At 52.2% G+C, this 22,333-nt stretch overlaps 2 protein-coding genes across 4 annotated transcripts; one reads left to right on the plus strand and one right to left on the minus strand.

Annotated features, from left to right (window-relative positions):
- Positions 1-113: 113 nt before the first annotated feature.
- Positions 114-16,000, minus strand: AP4M1 (adaptor related protein complex 4 subunit mu 1). 3 transcript variants are annotated; one of them, XM_072149884.1, is made up of 16 exons: positions 15,902-16,000; positions 14,747-14,819; positions 13,814-13,902; positions 13,571-13,677; positions 13,401-13,497; positions 13,217-13,327; positions 13,025-13,105; positions 12,884-12,946; positions 4,092-4,158; positions 3,954-4,007; positions 3,734-3,840; positions 3,433-3,524; positions 1,153-1,200; positions 873-923; positions 681-798; positions 114-600 (listed from the first exon to the last, which is right to left on the minus strand). In XM_072149884.1, the coding sequence occupies exons 2-16, from the start codon at positions 14,802-14,804 to the stop codon at positions 403-405; spliced, it is 1,341 nt and encodes a 446-aa protein (XP_072005985.1). In that variant the 5' UTR covers positions 14,805-14,819; positions 15,902-16,000; the 3' UTR covers positions 114-402. The 3 variants fall into 3 exon arrangements, with proteins under 3 accessions (XP_072005985.1, XP_072005984.1, XP_072005986.1); XM_072149883.1 differs by lacking the exon at positions 15,902-16,000 and adding an exon at positions 15,264-15,420; XM_072149885.1 differs by lacking the exon at positions 15,902-16,000 and adding an exon at positions 15,184-15,242.
- On the plus strand, positions 15,439-21,278 carry MCM7 (minichromosome maintenance complex component 7). The gene is made up of 16 exons (XM_072149875.1): positions 15,439-15,602; positions 17,247-17,326; positions 17,411-17,575; positions 17,656-17,780; positions 17,932-18,112; positions 18,195-18,332; positions 18,416-18,565; positions 18,642-18,756; positions 18,874-19,005; positions 19,082-19,165; positions 19,243-19,454; positions 19,556-19,737; positions 19,821-19,904; positions 19,981-20,149; positions 20,651-20,760; positions 20,839-21,278. Exons 1-16 carry the CDS (start codon positions 15,575-15,577, stop codon positions 21,044-21,046), a joined length of 2,163 nt encoding a protein of 720 aa, XP_072005976.1. The 5' UTR covers positions 15,439-15,574; the 3' UTR covers positions 21,047-21,278.
- Positions 21,279-22,333: the final 1,055 nt, after the last annotated feature.

Consider the following 22,333-nt stretch of genomic DNA (forward strand, 5'->3'; position numbering starts at 1 on the left):
GTGTCATTTTACTGCAGGGAATGGATAAATAATGTCAAGTACTTACACAGTGACTGCACCAGCAGCAGAATAGTGAGTGCAGCTCTGGGTTATAATACAGGATAAGTCATGTGTCATGTACACAATTTTAATGTAGATAATATTTATTTTTACACTGTACAAATGTCAGATCTTGCATAAAGCTAGGCCTCTTTTTAAGCCCCTACAATATATGGGGCTTAAATTGAAGCAAAATAAATTAAGTTAGAGACTTCTATGGAAATTATAAGATGACAGCAGAGATGTGATTCGTTGCGACACCTCCTCCTATTTTATACCTGAGCAGCATTGGCGCCCCCCAGGGGCATCACACAGCCTTTACATCACCAGGGAACTAACTCAGGTAAAAGTCCAGAGCTGTATCTAGCTGAGGCGTACGCTGTACGAGTCACTCTGTGTGAGATATCGGACCCACGTGTGTATGGGGGTCGGGCGTTCACTACGCAGCCTGAGGAATCTGATCTGCAGCCCGGAGCACGTGAGGGATGGGACCTGGAAAGAGAGGTTCAGAGGAGGGAGATCCAGAACAGAGGGGAGGGACAGGCATCCAGACACGTCCACCTGTGAAGGGAAGACATGTTATCCCCTGGACATGTCACAGCCAGGCCCCCCCCCAGGACGCTCAGTCTATGGTACGCTACCTTGAATAGAGCAGATAGTTGGCTTCCTCCGCGGATCCTTGGAATATTCCAGGATATGGACTGTGTGTTTGGTGTCAGTTCTGCGCTCTGATCCGGGCTGCTCAGCTCCTGAGAGACACTGGTAGGGTATGGGGAATTATACAGAGGTCTGTATGTGCATCTGTACACCACAAATCTGTATGACATACCCACCTGGTGGCTCCCTTGGGCACCGGTATCTGGACACGAACATTGATGACCTGGCTGTAGGGGGCAGAGTTACAGAGATAGTTGTTACAATGGACTCCAGGGCTAAGAATACTGAACTATGAGGAGCCCCTTCATACATGGTGCACGCTGTCTATAGCTGCAGCGCTTTCCATTCCAGTCTTGATACATGCCATCAAAATGTTTATTCAAGGACTAGCCATATTGACTGCCACCCAGCTTTCCAAGGAAGCAAGAGAAAAACTTATTTTACTCTGATCCTCACCTCTTTGGGCCCAAGTCACAGCGCAGTTTCAAGTAGATCCGCAGGCGGCTACAAGAGAAGAGCCCCAGTCAGTACACACAGTCCTGATACCATAGAGAGGGTCCCCACGATCAGTACACACAGTCCCGATACCATAGAAAGGGTCCCCACGATCCGTACACACAGTCCTGATACCATAGAGAGGGTCCCCACGATCAGTGCACACAGTCCCGATACCATAGAGAGGGTCCCCACGATCCGTACACACAGTCCCGATACCATAGAGAGGGTCCCCACGATCCGTACACACAGTCCTGATACCATAGAGAGGGTCCCCACGATCAGCGCACACAGTCCCGATACCATAGAGAGGGTCCCCACGATCAGTACACACAGTCCCGATACCATAGAGAGGGTCCCCACGATCAGTACACCCAGTCCCGATACCATAGAAAGGGTCCCCACGATCAGTACACACAGTCCTGATACCATAGAGAGGGTCCCCACGATCAGTACACACAGTCCCGATACCATAGAAAGGGTCCCCACGATCAGTACACACAGTCCCGATACCATAGAAAGGGTCCCCACTGTCAGTACACACAGTCCTGATAATATAGAGAGGTACCCCACGATCAGTACACACAGTCCCGATACCATAGAGAGGGTCTCCACGATCAGTACACACAGTCCCGATACCATAGAGAGGGTCTCCACGATCAGTACACACAGTCCCGATACCATAGAGAGGGTCCCCACGATCAGCGCACACAGTCCCGATACCATAGAGAGGGTCCTCACGATCAGCGCACACAGTCCTGATACCATAGAGAAGGTCCCCATGATCAGCGCACACAGTCCCGATACCATAGAAAGGGTCCCCACGATCAGTACACACAGTCCCGATACCATAGAAAGGGTCCCCACGATCAGTACACACAGTCCTGATACCATAGAGAGGGTCCCCACGATCAGTACACACAGTCCTGATACCATAGAGAGGGTCCCCACGATCAGTACACACAGTCCTGATACCATAGAGAGGGTCCCCACGATCAGTACACACAGTCCCGATACCAGAGAGAAGGTCCCCATGGTCAGTACACACAGTCCTGATACCATAGAGAGGGTCCCCACGATCAGTACACACAGTCCCGATACCATAGAGAGAGTCCTCCGGGTCCGTACACACAGTCCTGATACCATAGAAAGGGTCCCCACGATCAGTACACACAGTCCCGATACCATAGAAAGGGGTCCCCACGATCAGTACACACAGTCCCGATACCATAGAGAAGGTCCCCATGGTCAGTACACACAGTCCCGATACCATAGAGAGGGTCCCCACGATCAGTACACACAGTCCCGATACCATAGAAAGGGTCCCCACGATCAGTACACACAGTCCTGATACCATAGAGAGGGTCCCCACGATCAGCGCACACAATCCCGATACCATAGAAAGGGTCCCCACGATCAGTACACACAGTCCCGATACCATAGAGAGGGTCCCCACGATCAGTACACACAGTCCCGATACCATAGAGAGGGTCCCCACGATCAGTACACACAGTCCTGATACCATAGAGAGGGTCCTCCTGGTCCGTAAACACAGTCCTGATACCATAGAGAGGGTCCCCACGATCAGTACACACAGTCCTGATACCATAGAGAGAGTCCTCCTGGTCCGTACACACAGTCCTGATACCATAGAGAGAGTCCTCCTGGTCCGTACACACAGTCCTGATACCATAGAAAGGGGTCCCCACGATCAGTACACACAGTCCCGATACCATAGAGAAGGTCCCCATGGTCAGTACACACAGTCCCGATACCATAGAGAGGGTCCCCACGATCAGTACACACAGTCCCGATACCATAGAAAGGGTCCCCACGATCAGTACACACAGTCCTGATACCATAGAGAGGGTCCCCACGATCAGCGCACACAATCCCGATACCATAGAAAGGGTCCCCACGATCAGTACACACAGTCCCGATACCATAGAGAGGGTCCCCACGATCAGTACACACAGTCCCGATACCATAGAGAGGGTCCCCACGATCAGTACACACAGTCCCGATACCATAGAGAGAGTCCTCCTGGTCCGTACACACAGTCCTGATACCATAGAGAGGGTCCCCCTGGTCAGTACACACAGTCCTGATACCATAGAGAGGGTCCCCCTGGTCTGTACACACAGTCCTGATACCATAGAGAGAGTCCTCCTGGTCAGTACACACAGTCCCGATACCATAGAGATAAATTCTTCTCTGCATTATCCCTGTTCTCCTCCTTACCTGCTGCCGGGGTCTCTCTCCAGGCTGGGGAACAGATGGAAGGGCAGGATTGTGGAGATGCTGTCTGACATCTGGTACTGCATCACCGTCAGCTGGAGGAGAAACATCAGGATCAGAGGAAAAGCCTTCTAGGAACAGCGCCACCAAAGTCACAGGATCTATGTGGTACTGCAGCTGCACTGGAGCCAGACTGCAGTACCAGATGTAGCCTGAGGAAAGATGTGGCGCTGTGTCTAGAAGAGAGACTCTTAGGAATAATAATCTGTAATATCAGGGGATATAACTAAACTGCACTTCTCACCTCACCCTGAGGGGGCAGCACTTTCAGGATCCGACTGAACTCAAACTCGTCCAGTTTTACAGATTCATGGAACTGGCAGCTATCCACCCGCACTGCACAGCCGTATCCTGTAGGGGGCAACACGAGTGTGAACATTAGCTATATAGGGCGGGAGAGCCCTTTAATATCAATGGTCGGCAGCTTTATAATCTCCTGACCACAGGAAGGGTCCAGCACGCACCTCTCAGCTCCGAGCTCCCAACACAGAACTCCTCGCTCAGCCCAATCCTCAGCTCTGAAAAGAAAGGGTGAAGGTTACTCAACAGCTAAAAGATTCTTCCCAAAGGAAGGGGTGCAGATCCGAACCCCCATCACTGACCGGGGCAGTTCTGGTAGAAGTTCTTCAGCCGTACTTCTCCCTGAACATCCGCTTTCAACATCGACCCCTAGAAAAAGTACGAAATTACTGTGAGACAGATGGGAACATCTCAGCTCTGCCCTCACCATAGGCAGGGGACATCCTCTACACCTAGAGGGGAGGTGGCTCTACCATCAACATTGGGGACATCCTCTACACCTAGAGGAGAGGCGGTTATACCATCACCATAGACAGGGGGCATCCTCTACACCTAAAGGAGAGGAGGTTCTGCCATCACCATAGACAGGGGGCATCCTCTACACCTAGAGGAGAGGAGGTTCTACCATCACCATAGACAGGGGACATCCTCTACACCTAGAGGAGAGGTGGCTCTACCATCACCATAGACAGGGGCATCCTCTACACCTAGAGGAGAGGAGGTTCTACCATCACCATAGACAGGGGGCATCCTCTACACCTAGAGGAGAGTCAGCTCTACCATCACCATAGACAGGGGGAATCCTCTACACCTAGAGGAGAGGAGGTTCTACCATCACCATAGACAGGGGGCATCCTCTACACCTAGAGGAGAGGAGGTTCTACCATCACCATAGACAGGGGGAATCCTCTACACCTAGAGGAGAGGAGGTTCTACCATCACCATAGACGGGGGCATCCTCTACACCTAGAGGAGAGGAGGTTCTACCATCACCATAGACAGGGGGTATCCTCTACACCTAGAGGAGAGGAGGTTCTACCATCACCATAGACAGGGGGCATCCTCTACACCTAGAGGAGAGGAGGTTCTACCATCACCATAGACAGGGGGCATCCTCTACACCTAGAGGAGAGGTGGTTCTACCATCACCATAGACAGGGGGCATCCTCTACACCTAGAGGAGAGGAGGTTCTACCATCACCATAGACAGGGGGCATCCTCTACACCTAGAGGAGAGGAGGTTCTACCCTCACCATTGACAGGGGGCATCCTCTACACCTAGAGGAGAGGAGGTCCTACCATCACCATAGACAGGGGACATCCTCTACACCTAGAGGAGAGGTGGCTCTACCATCACCATAGACAGGAGGCATCCTCTACACCTAGAGGAGAGGAGGTTCTACCATCACCATAGACAGGGGGCAACCTCTACACCTAGAGGAGAGGAGGTTCTACAATCACCATAGGCTGGGGCATCCTCTACACCTAGAGGAGAGGAGGTTCTACCATGACCATAGACAGGGGACATCCTCTACACCTAGAGGAGAGGTGGTTCTACCATCACCATAGACAGGGGGCATCCTCTACACCTAGAGGAGAGGAGGTTCTACCATCACCATAGACAGGGGGCATCCTCTACACCTAGAGGAGAGGAGGTTCTACCCTCACCATTGACAGGGGGCATCCTCTACACCTAGAGGAGAGGAGGTCCTACCATCACCATAGACAGGGGACATCCTCTACACCTAGAGGAGAGGTGGCTCTACCATCACCATAGACAGGAGGCATCCTCTACACCTAGAGGAGAGGAGGTTCTACCATCACCATAGACAGGGGGCAACCTCTACACCTAGAGGAGAGGAGGTTCTACAATCACCATAGGCTGGGGCATCCTCTACACCTAGAGGAGAGGAGGTTCTACCATGACCATAGACAGGGGACATCCTCTACACCTAGAGGAGAGGAGGTTCTACCATCACCATAGACAGGGGGCATCCTCTACACCTAGAGGAGAGGAGGTCCTACCATCACCATAGACAGGGGACATCCTCTACACCTAGAGGAGAGGTGGCTCTACCATCACCATAGACAGGAGGCATCCTCTACACCTAGAGGAGAGGAGGTTCTACCATCACCATAGACAGGGGGCAACCTCTACACCTAGAGGAGAGGAGGTTCTACAATCACCATAGGCTGGGGCATCCTCTACACCTAGAGGAGAGGAGGTTCTACCATGACCATAGACAGGGGACATCCTCTACACCTAGAGGAGAGGTGGTTCTACCATCACCATAGACAGGGGGCATCCTCTACACCTAGAGGAGAGGAGGTTCTACCATCACCATAGACAGGGGGCATCCTCTACACCTAGAGGAGAGGAGGTTCTACCCTCACCATTGACAGGGGGCATCCTCTACACCTAGAGGAGAGGAGGTCCTACCATCACCATAGACAGGGGACATCCTCTACACCTAGAGGAGAGGTGGCTCTACCATCACCATAGACAGGAGGCATCCTCTACACCTAGAGGAGAGGAGGTTCTACCATCACCATAGACAGGGGGCAACCTCTACACCTAGAGGAGAGGAGGTTCTACAATCACCATAGGCTGGGGCATCCTCTACACCTAGAGGAGAGGAGGTTCTACCATGACCATAGACAGGGGACATCCTCTACACCTAGAGGAGAGGAGGTTCTACCATCACCATAGACAGGGGGCATCCTCTACACCTAGAGGAGAGGAGGTTCTACCATCACCATAGACAGGGGGCATCCTCTACACCTAGAGGAGAGGAGATTCTACCATCACCATAGACAGGGGGCATCCTCTACACCTAGAGGAGAGGAGGTTCTACCATCACTATAGACAGGGGGCATCCTCTACACCTAGAGCAGAGGAGGTTCTACCATCACCATAGACAGGGGGCATCCTCTACACCTAGAGGAGAGGAGGTTCTACCCTCACCATTGACAGGGGGCATCCTCTACACCTAGAGGAGAGGAGGCTCTACCATCACCATAGACAGGGGGCATCCTCTACACCTAGAGGGGAGGTGGCTCTACCATCAACATTGGGGACATCATCTACACCTAGAGGAGAGGAGGTTCTACCATAGACAGGGGGCATCCTCTACACCTAGAGGAGAGGAGGTTCTACCATCGCCATAGACAGGGGGCATCCTCTACACATAAAGGAGAAGACGTTCTACCATCACCAAAGAAAGTGGGTGTCAGGTTTCAGGGGTAGTGGACCACCGCGGATGATGACACAACACGACACCTGGGACCGGAATCTAAGTGGCACCCGGTTGCACCGGGAGCCTGCTGCAAAGCGGATTCTACTTCCTGCGGTGTGGTACCACGGGTGCAACTTTGTCCTCAGTGGCAGCTAAGGCGAGGTACAGAGTCAGCAGGCAAGTTCGTGGTTGGGGACAGGCAAGACAGGGAAGCTGTGACGGGAGCAGGAGAGGCGAGTGATGCCAAGGGGGGGGGACTGAGCGAGCGAGCGCCGTGTAAAGGGGCACGGGTGCGCCTGCAACCCGTGACAGTACCCGCACTTCGGTCTCCCCCTCTTGGTCTGGAGAAACCATGAGACTACGGTCCGAAATGTTATCCTTAGGATCCCAGGATCTCTCCTCAGGTCTGAAACCCTTACAGTCATCTAGGAAGAACCGCTTACCTCTCACTGTCTTCATGTCAGAACCTCCTTTACCACAAAGACTTCAGTGGAGGCAGCCTCAAGAGGAGGAGGTTGCCGAGAGAAGCGGTTCAAGATAACAGGTTTCAGGAAGGAGACATGGAAGGAGTTCAGGATGCGCAAAGTGGGTGGAAGACAAAGTTTAAGCGCTTCACCACCTCGAAAGGCCCCAGAAAATGTGGTCCAAGCTTGTAGCTAGGGATTTTCAGCCGGACGTATCTGGATGATAGCCACACCTTGTCACCCGGAGAGAAGACTGAAGCAGATTTACGTTTCTTATCGGCCTGGGACTTGGTGCGGGCAGAGACTGATGAGTCTGTTCCCAGATTGACTTGAAGTCCTGCACCAACTCTTCTACCGCAAGAACCTCTGAGGGAACGGACAGAGGAAGAGGTGGGTGTGGAATTCGTCCAAAGACAACAAAGAAAGGAGCAGCACCAGCAGACTCAGAGTCCAGGGAGTTTTATGAGAACCCCATGGCAACAGATTGGACCAGTCATCCTGATGGGTAGAGATGAAATGGTGGAGATAACAGCCCAAAGTCTGGTTCACTCTTTCCAGTTGACCATTCGATTGTGGGTGATAAACGGAAGAAAAGTCCAGATTCACTTGCAGCTGGTTACACAAGGATCACCAGAACTTAGAAAGAAACTGAACCCCTCGATCAGAAACAATGTGCTCAGGAAGTCTGTGAAGCCGAAAGATGTGATGGAAGAACAGACTGGCAAGGCAAGGAGCAGACGGAAGACCTGAAAGAGGATCAAAATGAGACATTTTGAAACGGTCAGTCACCACTCGCATGACGGTATTGCCAGAGGAAGGTGGAAGGTCCGTGATGAAGTCCACTGCCGCGCGTGACCACGGGCTGCTGGGTATCGGTAACGGTAGTAGCAGACCAGCTAGTAAGGCGAGATGGCTTATTACAGGCACATGAGGAACCCACAAAATCCTGAACATTTTTGACTAGGTCAGGCCACCAATGGAGACGGGAAATGAGGGCCACAGAGCGTTGCACCTCAGGATGCCCAGCCACACGAGAACAGTGTCCCCAAGTAAATATTCTCTTTCATAGTGCAGGTCAGAAATAAGTCTTGCCAGGGGGGAGTTGCCGAAGATCCACCAGAGCAGCTACAACCAGTTGTTCAGGAGAAATAATATGCCGAGGAGCCGGTTCCTCTCCGATGACATCAGAGGCACGAGGAAGGGCCTCAGCCTTGATATTCTCAGCAGGGCGGAAGTGAATCAGGACGTTGAAACGTGAGAAGAGTGACCAGCAGGCTTGCCTAAGGTTGAGACGTTGAGCAGTCTGGAGATACAGGAGATTCTTATGATCTCTATATATGCCGACCGCATGTGGAGCTCCCTCCAGAAGATAACGCCACTCTTCCAGGGCAAGTTTTATGGCCAGAAGTTCTCTAGCTCCTTTGGAGTAATTCCTCTCTGTGGAAGAAAAAGTCTTAGAGAAAAAGCCGCAAGTGAGAGTTTGGTCTTTAGGCCCTTTCTGGGTGAGCACCCAGGGCTTCTCTGTATCAGGCCGACTGAGAACAGGGGCGGAGGCAAAGGCAGATTTCAACCTTGAGAATGCTTCTTCAGCCGCCAGAGACCAAAGATGGGGATTGGCACCCTTCTTGGTGAGCACCACAATGGGAAATACAAGAGTGGAGAAGTGCGGGATAAACTGCCAGTAATAGTTCGGAATCTCTGCATTGCGCCTAGACCCTCAAGGCGCGGCCATCGAAAAACCACAGACAGCCTGGCAGGTCCATCTGGAGGCCTCTGTCGGAGATAATATAGCTAAGGAAAGTAAGGCTCCGCTGGTGAAACTGACATTTCTTGAGTTTAGCGTAGAGCCGATTGGTCCTGAGGCGGCTAAGAACTTGCCTACGTGGGAATTGCACAGTGCAAATAGCATTACCAAATACGCTAAATGTCCATTGCGAGTGTTAAAGGCAGTCTTTCACTCGTCACCCTTGCCAATCCGGATGAGGTTGAAGGTCCAGTTTGGAGAAGACCTTGGAGCCATGCAGACGGTCAAAGAACTTGGTGATCAACGGCAACGGATAGCGGTTCTTTACCGTGACCTTATTAAGACCGCTATAATCAATGCATGGACTGAGTGACCCATACTTCTTGGTCACGAAGAAGAAGCCTGCACCAGGATTTCCTGCAAGAGGATTTTGCTGCAGTCTCAAGTACTGAGAGAGGATACACCCGACCCTGGGGAGGAGAAGCACCCGGCAGCAGTTCAACAGGACAGTCGTAGGGGCTGTGGGGTGGCAAACTCTCTGCTTGTTTCTTGGGGAAAAAAAACGCACCACTGGCAATCTGGTCACCAACGAAAAATCTCCCCCGTCTTCCAGTTAAGGACTGGTGTATGAAGGTGGAACATGGCAGTACGTAGAAGGGCAGTCTCTTTTTATGAAGAGCTCCGACTTGCAGAAATAGGCTCAATGCAGTTCTGGCCCGGATCATAGAGAATTTGACCGTTGACCAAGGAGATGACCAGAGGCTTTTCGAGGCGGAGCACAGGGATGTGATACTGGGAGACCAGAGCAGCATCCAGGAAGTTCCCCGCAGAACCAGAGTCTAAAAATGCATCGACCTAAATCTGGCTACCAGTGCCGAAGCTGAGGAGCACAGGAATGTTCAGGCGTGGAGAAGCTTTGCTCTCCCCTAGGGACGCTTCTTCCAAGAAATGCTGGCATTTCCCGGTTGTTGGGGACGAACAGGACAAGCCCCAATGAAATGTTCCAGACTGGCACAATACAGACAGAGATCCTCCTGACGTCGTCTGGAAAGTTCCTGGAGGGAAAGTCTGTTCTGTCCACTTGCATTGGTTCCCCTGCAGACGGCACAGCCAGAGGCTAGAGCAGACTTTGAAAGGCAAATGTCGAACCCGGACTTGTGGATGCTTGAGACGTAACCACATATCAATCCGCGTGGCCAGAGTGATGAGACCACTCAGAGTAGACAGCAGGCCTTGTGCAGCCAGTGCGTCTTTAACTTGACCCGAAAGTCCCTTTTTAAAGTTTGCAGTCAGAGCTGCATCGTTCCAGGTGAGTTCAGAGGCCAGGATAAGGAACCGGACTGCATAGTCACCAACGGACGAGTCCCCATGATGTAGGCTCAGCAGTACAGTCTCAGCAGAAGACACCCGTGCAGGTTCCTCAAAGAAGGACCGGAATTCCGCGAGAAATGCTGTGAGGGTAGCCGTGACTGGATCGTCTCTGTCCCGGAGAGGAGTAGCCCAGGCCACAGCCTTCACAGAGAGGAGGCTGACATGCCAGCTTAGACCGTTCTGTGATAAATTGATACTGCACAAGTTCAATGTGCAGGGAGCACTAAGTGATAAAGCCCCTGCGCAACTTGGGGTCCCCATCATACTTTTTATGCGTGAAGAGTCTCAGCCTTGGTTCAGCAGCAGGCAGACAAACCAGAGTAGCAGACGAAGGAATCTGACGCTGTTGTTGAGTGGCCATCAACTGCTGCAGCATAGCGGTGACTTGTCCAAGCTGTTCACCGTGCGTAGCAGTCTGCTTGGACTGCTGGAACACAATGTTTGTAAGATCAGCCAGTTTAGGTAGCGGAACCTTGGCGGGTCCATGGCCGGTTCTTACTGTCAGGCTTCAGGGGTAGTGGACCCCCTGAACCACTGTGGACGATGACACAAGCCGACACGTGGGACCGGAATCTAAGTGGCACTCGGTTTTCACCCTAGCCCGTCGCAAAGCGGGTTGGACTTGCTGCGGCGTGGAACCACCAGGTCATTCTATAGGCAAGTTCGTGGTCGGAGACAGGCAGAAGGTCAAGACAGGCGGCAAAGGTTCAGAGGCAGAGCAGAAGGTCAGGGCTGGCAGCGGAAGAGCGTAAACAGGAACAGGTCTGGGGTCACAAAGGGAGGACAATACACAGGAATATAGCAAGGGTAGTAGCTTTCTCTTAGGCATATAGCACAAAGATCCGGTGGGGACTTCTGGGAGACGCCGGCTTTTATCAAATTCTGGGAAGTGGCCAGCGCCAATCAGCGGTGGGCTGGCCCTTTAAATTCACAAGTGCCGGCATGTGCGCCCCGAGACGGGGACACGCACGCTGGGAAGCCAAGATGGGAACGGAACGTGGAGAGGTGAGTGATTCCGGGGAGAGGGCGCCATGGAAAAGCACCCGTGACAGTGGGCATCCTCTACACCTAGAGGAGACGAGGTTCTACCATCACCATAGACAGGGGGCATCCTCTACACCTAGAGGAGAGGAGGTTCTACCATCACCATAGACAGGGGGCATCCTCTACACCTACAGGAGAGGAGGTTCTACCATCACCATAGACAGGGGGCATCCTCTACACCTAGAGGAGAAGAGGTTCTACCATCACCATAGACAGGGGGCATCCTCTACACCTAGAGGAGAGAAGGTTCTACCATCACCATAGACAGGGGGCATCCTCTACACCTAGAGGAGAGGCGGTTCTACCATCATCATAGACAGGGGGCATCCTCTACACCTAGAGGAGAGGCAGTTCTACCATCACCATAGACAGGGGGCATCCTCTACACCTAGAGGAGAGGAGGTTCTACCATCACCATAGACAGGGGGCATCCTCTACACCTAGAGGAGAGGCAGTTCTACCATCACCATAGACAGGGGGCATCCTCTACACCTAGAGGAGAGGAGGTTCTACCATCACCATAGACAGGGGGCATCCTCTACACCTAGAGGAGAGGAGGTTCTACCATCACCATAGACAGGGGGCATCCTCTACACCTAGAGGAGAGGAGGTTCTACCATCACCATAGACAGGGGGTATCCTCTACACCTAGAGGAGAGGAGGTTCTACCATCACCATATACAGGGGACATCCTCTACACCTAGAGGAGAGGCGGTTCTACCATCACTATAGACAGGGGGCATCCTCTACACCTAGAGGAGAGGAGGCTCTAGCATCACCATAGACAGGGGGCATCCTCTACACCTAGAGGAGAGGAGGTTCTACCATCACCATAGACAGGGGTCATCCTCTACACCTAGAGGAGAGGCGGTTCTACCATCACTATAGACAGGGGGCATCCTCTACACCTAGAGGAGAGGAGGATCTGCTATCACCATAGACAGGGGGCATCCTCTACACCTAGAGGAGAGGAGGATCTGCTATCACCATAGACAGGGGGCATCCTCTACACCTAGAGGAGAGGTGGTTCTACCATCACCATAGACTGTGGGCATCCTCTACACCTAGAGGAGAGGGGGTTCTACCATCACCATAGACAGGGGGCATCCTCTACACCTAGAGGAGAGGAGGTTCTACCATCACCATAGACGGGGGACATCCTCTGCATCTAGAGGAGAGGAGGTTCTACCATCACCATAGACAGGGGGCATCCTCTACACCTATAAGATACTCACATTTGCCCCGATGGCCACCGTCATCCGCTCTATCACATCCAGGAAGATCTCGTTCTGATCCCCCTGGTAATGAGAAGGAATGTAATAAGTATGTGCCCCCCTCTATCCACACACAATGTGACCTCAGGGGGCAGCGCTCACCTGTGGGTGACGTGAGGATAATACGGGGCGACTGGCGGCTGAACTGGGCGCGACCTTACTCTGCTGAGTCTCTGCACCGAACTGTAGGAGAAGAACAGGGGTCAGACTACAGGAGAGGTTGGGGGTATATAGTACGTACACGGGGGTATATGAGGTGGGGGGGGGGGGGTATAGTATACACAAGGTCCTCACCAGCCCCACGCTGCTCAGGTCCAGCAGATTGAAGGGTTTTGTAATGACGGGATCTGATTGGATGAAGTTCTTCAGGACGTCTGTGGATGTCGTCTGGATGTATCCGTAGTCCTGTGTCGGAGGGGAGGGGTGAATATAAAGTATAGCGCTCACATATACAGTCAGTACAATGACGGCCACCTACCAGGATCTCATCCAGCAGCTCGTAAATCAGGGCAAAGTTGAGTCGTATGACGTCCTCGCTGAGGTCCCCGCAGTAGTCCCGGATCAGAGCGGCCAGTCTAGGGAGGTAGGGAGCGTGCTCAGTACAGTGCAAGGGATAAACTTCTGCTCTGGTTCTGGATGTGGACTCACCGGTTCAGGAGGTCCAGATACATGAAAGGGGAATCATCGGGCCGCACGCTGATGACAAAATACAGGCCTCGCTGACGGGTGTGGAGGAAGTGGCCGCCATCATGTTCCTACAGGACAGAGGTAAAGGACTGGTGGACCTGACACGATGCCTGCATCCACAGCACTGAGGGCGGCCATATTGGCTGCCACCCAACTTTCCCCGATACGGAACAAAACCAGAAACTTTACTGTGACCATACGTACCATGACCACCGGGGCCTGGTCAGCAGGGAGAGAGGCCAGCTTCAGGTAGAGGCCGTCCACCGCGCTGGAGGAGCTGGAGGCCCCCTGATCTGAGACGGTTCTAAGGAAAGTACCAATCTCCACTGCCTGGAGGCGGCCACAGGATGCTTCACCCAGCTTTCCCAAAGCAAAGAAAATATCACTTGGTGATGGTCAGTGTAAGATTCTAGAGTGTGAGCAAGGACTCTCTGAGCAGACACTTCATGGTTCCTTTAGCGCTGTGAGATGCTGTGTGCTGACAATGTGCTTAGATTATCAGGGTACAGGGTTTATCTACACTTTTATTTAACTTCTGAACGTTGTTCTAGTATCGTACACATAGAAAAGAGAAAGATGAGACAGATCGGAGATGATGAGATCCATGAGATGCCTATTACACACAATGACACAGTCAGCTCTGCTACATCTCTGCTCAGCCACATCCCATTAATCAGCTCTCCTGTGCCTCCCTCCCCCGGATAAAGCACTTATCTGCCTGTAGCTTGTAGATTTACTCTCCTCACAGGCGCGGGCAGGAAGTCTCTTCCTGGAATTCATGGGGGACGGGGCTAGAAGCAGAGAGCAGCTCAGTGCAGGGTCAGACAGGAGAACAATGTGTCTTCCCCAACCCTAAAGTCAGAAGTTACAGGGTCGTGTCTAGGGGCACCTGAAATTGTGTACAACCGGACTGATAGAGACAGGTCGGACTTATATCTGTGAGATGCTGGATTTTTGTTAATAACAGTGATTAGAGAATGTGTTATTGTGTTATCCTGAGTACATATAAGATACTTGTCTTCATGGGAGGAAAAACCCTTTAAGGCTCTGGTCAGTAACAGTCACAGCATTTGTGAGTAAACTGCAGACATTAGTGATGTGCTATCTGCTCGTATCGCGACTGAGGGTGGAGGATACAATCCTTGTAGATCAGGAGGTCGCCCTTGGAGGACAGGATGAAGAGCTGCGAGATCATGATCCCTCCTCCGCCCTGTAACAACATGGACAAGCGTATAAGAGCCCCTCCATACAGACTCCCTGCCACTAGGTGTAATATATCACAGCGCCCCCGCAGGACGGGGGAGGTATTACACCTCATACTATATTTTTGTATCGTCACATGGTTTTTTACATTGTTTTTTTTACTCCTTCTCAATGCCAAGGGGTTTTTTTTAACTTTTTTTTAATTAGTTTTTACTGTTTTTATTAATACATATAGATCTATGATTGGTAAAGCGCTATGGAATGTGATTGCGCTATATAAAGATTATTCTTACATATACAGTGATACACTATACAGTATAGATATATTTGCTATGTAGAGCTCTGTATATACAGTATCAGTGTGTTTATACCCGGGTGTATCTCCTCCTCCAGTCACCTCAGCTCTGCCCCAGTCACCAGCACAAAGACAGAAAACCGCGGGAAAACTCACTACTCGTCCACACTCATTGGCTGTTCCAGTATAAGAGGCGGGGCAAGAGAGTGAAACCCACGGCATTCATTGGTTAAGGTTAAGGTCAATCCACTACCCGTAGGCGGGACGCAGTATTTTCCCGCCCATAACACTGCTCCGCGTTCATTGGCTCGGGTATTGGTTGTTAAGGAGGCGGTGCTACAAGTCTAGCGACCTGCAACCAATCAGAGCGCCGCTTGGGTGGAAAGCCCGCGAAAAGAAAGCCCGGGAAAGAGAGGGAGCGAGTGTGAGTCAGTGAGAGCACAGCAGCAGCCGGCAGTACTTTCACCATGCCCCGGGACTATCAGGCCGAGAAAGGTGAGGACAGAGCCGGGAGGAGGGACGGAGAGCTGCGGTGCGGGAGGAGGGAGGTGACGGGTGATGCCTGCCAGGCGGCGCTGTGCTCGGTGTGTGCAGCCGCTGTGACAGCGCGGCCTCTGTGTATTATTATCCGCTCAGTACTGCCCTGAGTGCTGTGTATTATAGTACATCCGCCTGCCCTTACAGTCCTCCACCAGCGGGGGGCGCTGCACTGTGCTCGCATCCTCTCACACTGCCGGCCTGTGCTCTGCGCTATACCTGGCGTGTGCTGCGCCAGTGTCCGGCCTTGTACTTACCGGCCCGGGCAGCTGCGGGTGACCGTAGAGGATGCTCTCCAGCACCGGGGCCGATCACTTCCGCTTCCGGGCGGGGTCACGTGACGGCGCCTTGTTCTAAACCGGGAAGAAAATTGTGTGGGGAGCTGCCAATCAGAGCGCGTCTCTCATTGTGTATCTTGTGCCTTGTGGATGAGAGCTGCCAGCTGATTGGTCGCTTAGTTACGGCTTCAGACATGTGACTCCTAGTACCGTTAAGTTATTTGTCTCATTGGGATCTGTGGCCCCTGTACACGTGCAGTGCATAACACGGCCACTATAGGGTGTGCGGCGCTGTGCTCTGCAGGAGGTTACATGGCATAAAGCATGGACCGTAACATGTAAACTATACATAACTAGGGAAGTCCTGACAACATGGACCCCCAGAGAATCAGAGAACTATGTCCACCAATGAGTGGAGCCGGTGTCCTACAGGAATGCGGGGTATTGCTGAGCGCAGCGCTCTGGTATCTTACACCCTGTCTGTGGTGGCCATTTCCTACCCTCTTATATAGAATGGGTCAGTGCTAGAGATAGTGACCCCATACTCCGCTTGGTTGGGCCATCACCTATCAGCTTGTTCCTCATCCTGTGTATGGCATATAACATGCAAACCTGATACAACCCCTTAAAGGGTCCGCACATCTTGTCTGGATTGGTGGTCCAGGATGATGGAGGCTACTGATGCATATAAGAAGGAGACCCCGTGGGGAATTTTATCAAGCTATTCTTTTTGTAACATAATTGTGCCAAAACTTGCGACTTTCACAACACGTTTGTAAAGTTCAGCACGACAGAGTTACTTTCTTAAAGATCCAGTTGTGAGTATCTGAAAGCTGCCATTCTGAGCTGGTTTAGGCAAACGCTGCTCATATGCTTCAGGCTTCTGTGCTACTTCTCCTCTAAGGTAAATCTGTTATCACCCAAAGAAAGAAACAAGTCTCCTGACCTAAGATAAAGGTCCCATGTGTACGGAGACTAATACTAGAGGACCATGAGGGTGGGACGAGCATTGACCTCAAGCCTTAGAGGTCTCCAGGTATTAGATTGCAGCCGTCTCATCACATCCCTATCTGCATACATTAGACTGTGTGGCTGTAATGTACCAAAGTGAGAGAGCGAGGGAAACTACTGTAGAGCGGGGCCTCTCGGCACAGGATGAGGTTTGGCTGTACATGGAGGATACTGGTTCCCCCCATAGATGTTGGGGCGGAGCCTGTATACCCCCACGTTCTTAGGCGGGTTAGATGGGCGGTTGATGTAAGAGCAGAACACCTGAGCTAATGGCCGTCGCTGCTGCTCTTTCAATCTGTTTTTCTCTTTTCAGAAAAATTCAAGACCTTCCTGCAGGAGTTTTACAAGGACGATGAGCAGGGGAAGAAGCACTTCAAGTATGGCACCCAACTGGTGAGCACCCGTGTAGTATACAGCAGGGGGGGGGGGGGGTCTGGGTGTGATGGCCACAGCCTAACCTTCTCTCTCCATCCTCAGGCTAACATTGCCCACAGAGAACAAGTCGCTCTGTACATTGACTTGGATGACCTGGCAGAAGAAGACCCTGAGCTGGTGGACTCCATCTGTGAGAACACCCGCAGGTACACCAACCTGTTTGCTGACGCTGTGCAGGAGCTGCTGCCCCAGTACAAGGAGAAGGAGGTGAGTGCTGGACCTCGCTTGCTCCTACAGGGACCCTGGTGTCTCCAGGCAGAGGTCTCATGTCCTGTCTATCTTCTCAGGTGGTGAACAAGGACTCCCTGGATGTGTACATTGAGCATCGACTGATGATGGAGCAGAGGGGTCGCGACCCCACAGAGATCCGGGACGTCCACAACCAGTATCCTGCAGAACTCATGCGCAGATTGTAAGTCCTAGTGACCGGACCTCCTGCTTCAGCAGTGGCTTCCCCTGTTATACATTCAGAGACTGGGGGGGGGGGGGCTATATATCTGTATACACTAGACCACTTGCCCCTGTGACTTCTTATGTCCTCCCTTATGTTCCTTCTCTCGCAGTGAGCTCTACTTTAAAGCTCCTTCCACCGCCAAGGCCCGTGTTGTCCGTGACGTAAAGGCCGACTGCATTGGGAAACTCGTAAGCGTGCGAGGGATTGTCACCAGGGTCACTGAAGTGAAGCCTATGATGGTGGTGGCCACATACACATGCGACCAGTGCGGCGCAGAGACCTACCAGCCTGTAAGTCGGACTCCTACTTCCATGAACAACCTCTCGTTCGTCTAATCCTTCCTCATGATGTAACAGACTTCTCCTCTTACAGATCCAGTCTCCCACCTTCATGCCTCTCATAATGTGTCCCAGCAAGGAATGTCAGACCAACCGCTCCGGCGGCCGCCTCTACCTGCAGACAAGAGGATCCAAGTTTGTCAAGTTCCAGGAGCTAAAGATACAAGAACATGTACGTGTGGAGGATCAGTAGCCGCAGTGTAATCTGACTTCTCCTCCTCCCAGTCTTGTGACTAACATGTTCTTCTCTTCTAGAGCGACCAAGTCCCTGTTGGTAACATTCCTCGCTGTATGACGGTCTATGTCCGGGGGGAGAACACGCGTCTGGTGCAGCCCGGGGACCACGTCAGTATTACCGGAGTCTTCCTGCCAATGCTCAGGACTGGCTTTCGGCAAGTAGTCCAGGTAAGGGTTGTGCCAGTCTCCTGCTCGTGGTGGGGGCCCCCCCTGTATACATGGTCTCTAATGCCTTCTCCTGCAGGGGCTGCTGTCAGAGACCTACCTGGAGGCTCACAGGATGGTGAAGATGAACAAGACTGAGGATGATGAGCTGGGAACTGAAGAACTGAGCGAGGAGGAGCTGCGACAGATCACAGGTGAGCTGGAAACTCTGCATCTGCTAGGAGTATCTGAGTGCACTTACACATAGGGAATCTGTCAGCAGGCCTGACCGTGCAGGGACCTCAGCTGACCGACATGACTTGTCTTTCTAGAGGATGATTTCTATGAGAAACTTGCTGCCTCCATTGCCCCTGAGATCTATGGACATGAGGATGTGAAGAAGGCGCTGCTGCTTCTCCTGGTGGGTGGCGTAGACCACTCGCCCCGAGGCATGAAGATCAGAGGTCAGCGATGACACAATATTCCTCTGCTGTTCATTATGTTGTCTTGCATTTTATTCACTAGAATATGATTTTGCAGGAAATATTAACATCTGCCTGATGGGAGATCCAGGAGTGGCCAAATCCCAGCTTCTGTCCTACATCGACCGCCTAGCTCCTCGCAGTAAGTGGCTATCGGCTGGATTGTGGGTGGTTGGTCGTCCTGTCTCTATCTTGTCTCACTCCTGTCCTGTCTTCTAGGTCAGTACACGACAGGGCGAGGCTCCTCTGGGGTGGGTCTGACGGCCGCTGTGATGAAGGATCCGGTGACCGGAGAGATGACCTTGGAGGGGGGTGCCCTGGTGCTGGCGGATCAGGGCGTCTGCTGCATTGATGAGTTTGACAAGATGATGGACACTGACCGTACGGCCATCCATGAAGTCATGGAGCAGCAGACAATCTCCATTGCCAAGGTGAGAGGTTGTGATCTTATTCGGTAATACCTTGGGCATCACCTGAGGTGCTGATGTTGATTGCTGTACATCCAGGTTGTGTGACCATATTCTCTTACTAGGCTGGCATCATGACCACCCTGAACGCCCGCTGCTCGATACTCGCTGCCGCTAACCCGGCCTATGGAAGATACAACCCCAAGAAGACGGTGGAGCAGAACATCCAGCTCCCGGCCGCTCTCCTGTCCAGGTTCGATCTGCTGTGGCTCATCCAGGACAAGCCGGACAGGGACAACGACCTCAGGTGCCCTATATAACACTGCCCCCTCCTACCAACCTGTAGAGTGGTCTCTGCTGTGTACTTACCTCTGCCCTTCTCCCCTCCAGGCTGGCCCAGCACATCACCTACGTCCACCAGCACAGCAAGCAGCCGCCCTCCCAGTTCCAGGCTCTGGATATGAAGCTGATGAGGTAAGTCCCTCTCCTTACACCTACCTCCTGTCCCTTCCATTACAATCCACATACTCAAATCTATTGTCTTCTGTAGACGCTACATCACCATGTGCAAGAGGAAACAGCCTGCAATCCCAGAATCCCTCGCTGACTACCTGACTGCAGCGTATGTGGAGATGAGGAAGGAGGCCCGGACCAACAAAGACACCACCTTCACGTCAGCCAGGACCCTCCTGTCCATCCTGCGGCTCTCCACCGCTCTGGTAAGATGGCTCCGGGGTCTCGGTCACCTCAGGGATTATCTTCTTTCTATTGTAGGGGATCCTGTACAGTCCACTGAGCTCCAAAGTGCTGTTCGTGCAGGTAGGTGTGTACAGGTCTACTGTAGGGACAGCACTTCCGCCGCTCGCTGTGACCCGCACCGCTTCTCCCCATGATGGGCCGATGTTGACAGGCAGAGACAGGAGCAACTGCTGGTGTGTCCTAGGAGCATTGCACTTGTCTCGGTCTGACAGTGTTGGTAAAACACTCCGGAAATATACGCGGTATCCAGGTCTTGTAGGAAGCCATGATGTCTGATATCCTTGTATCGGATGTGCTGCCAGCTCGCCCTCCCACAATGCACTGCAGCAGAGGTGCATGCAGAGCACCCGGGAGGAGTTGCAGCTTTACATGTGTTTGGAGTAGAAGTTTGTCCATAAAGTAAAATGTTAGCCCACGATTTGTAGTCCTGTTAGTGACCTACCTGGTATCCCACCCCCTAGGCTCGTCTCCGGCTGGAGGATGTCGTAGAGAAGGAAGATGTGAATGAAGCCATGAGGCTGATGGAGATGTCTAAGGACTCCCTGCTGGGAGACAAGGGGCAGACGGCCAGGTAAGTGTCTGCACGCTGTGTACTGGGTGTCCTCGTGGTGTCATGGCGCTCTGTTACATCCTCTGTCTCTCCCTCTAGGACCCAGCGACCGGCTGATGTCATCTTTGCCACGATCCGTGAGATGGTCCCGGAGAAGGGACCGCGCAGTGTTAAGTACTCTGAGGCGGAGCAGCGCTGCGTGTCCAAGGGCTTCACCCCCGCACAATTCGAGGCGGCGCTGGAGGAGTACGAGGAGCTGAACGTCTGGCTGGTCAACCAGGCCCGCACCAAGGTCACCTTCGTGTGATCAGCGCCCCCCACAGACTCTGCACAGACAGTACACGACCGGGGCTGAACCCCCGCTGCATCCTGGGAGCAAGGTTTTAACCCCTACAAATCGAGGAGGATGAGGAGCGCGTCTTGTATGTTACAGAATATTTTCTCCTTTATCTAAGTTTCTGTCCTTATTGAGGCCGTTTCCGCTCTGAGGGGGAAGTGCGGCCTCTAGGGGGAGATTAATAAAGACTTTTTACTAGTAAGAGGCTTCTGCTTGTCAGTGATGGATGAGTAGGACCCCGGCAGCTTGTCTGCTCCTTCCTGGTGGTGTCATATCCCAAGGTGACCGCGTAGCATCACCACCAGCAGGGGTTAAGGCCTTGTACACATCACCTACCACTACATCCCCCTGGCTGATACATGGTGAAGGGAATTGTGGGAGCTTAAAGGGTTTATCCACAGAATGTGATAACTCTGCAGGGGATCTTCCAGGCTTCTACTATTCAAAAGGCCTCCTGCTTCTGTTTGCGTAAACCCCAAAATGCCTGAGTTTTTATATTTTGTTCTAGATACATCTCAGCGTTTGCTCCCTGCACTATTACTATTGTATCTATGAGACTTGTACGTCCTCTGTCTATACATCATATATACATCAATGTGCAGGTTTTCCCGTCACGTCTCCTGTTGTGTCTGGTACAAGTCACTGGACTGACCCAGATATTGACAGCACCAGGTAAGATCCTGTTCTCCTGCCTTCAGAGAACAAGAGTAGGACCCTCGCTAGAGCCATGACATCATCAAAGGTCCTTTGATGTACAAATCATGTGCATGGTGATATTTAACTTTTTTCCCCACAAAGGGGCAACAAATTTACATAGAGGGTAATTTTGTGTGAATCTGTTTATGGCTGCAGCTGATGAGACTGTAACAATCTCTTCCCTGCAAAATTGTGCAGCCACTGAAGGTAACTTGTCATCAGGAACATGGTGTTTAGCTGATGACCACTTCCGGCAGCCTCTTCCTAAAGCAGATCTACCAGCAGGATAAAGGCTTGTAAACCAAGTATGGACAAGCTAAAAGAGCGGATCCTGCACCAGTATGTCAGTGTGCTGAGTTTACAATCCTTCATCCTGGTAGTAGATGGGATCCTGCCAGACGGGGCATGCACCAGTATGTCAGTGTGCTGAGTTTACAATCCTTCATCCTGGTAGATGTCTTTTTAATAGTACCTCACATCAGATGTGAGTGTATGGGCTGAGCCCTCGCCTTGGGAGGTGGGGGAGGGGTTACTGCATATTGTAGGTAATACACACAATCT

This window comes from Engystomops pustulosus, chromosome 4 (assembly GCF_040894005.1).
Source record: "Engystomops pustulosus chromosome 4, aEngPut4.maternal, whole genome shotgun sequence".
NCBI lineage: Eukaryota > Metazoa > Chordata > Amphibia > Anura > Leptodactylidae > Engystomops > Engystomops pustulosus.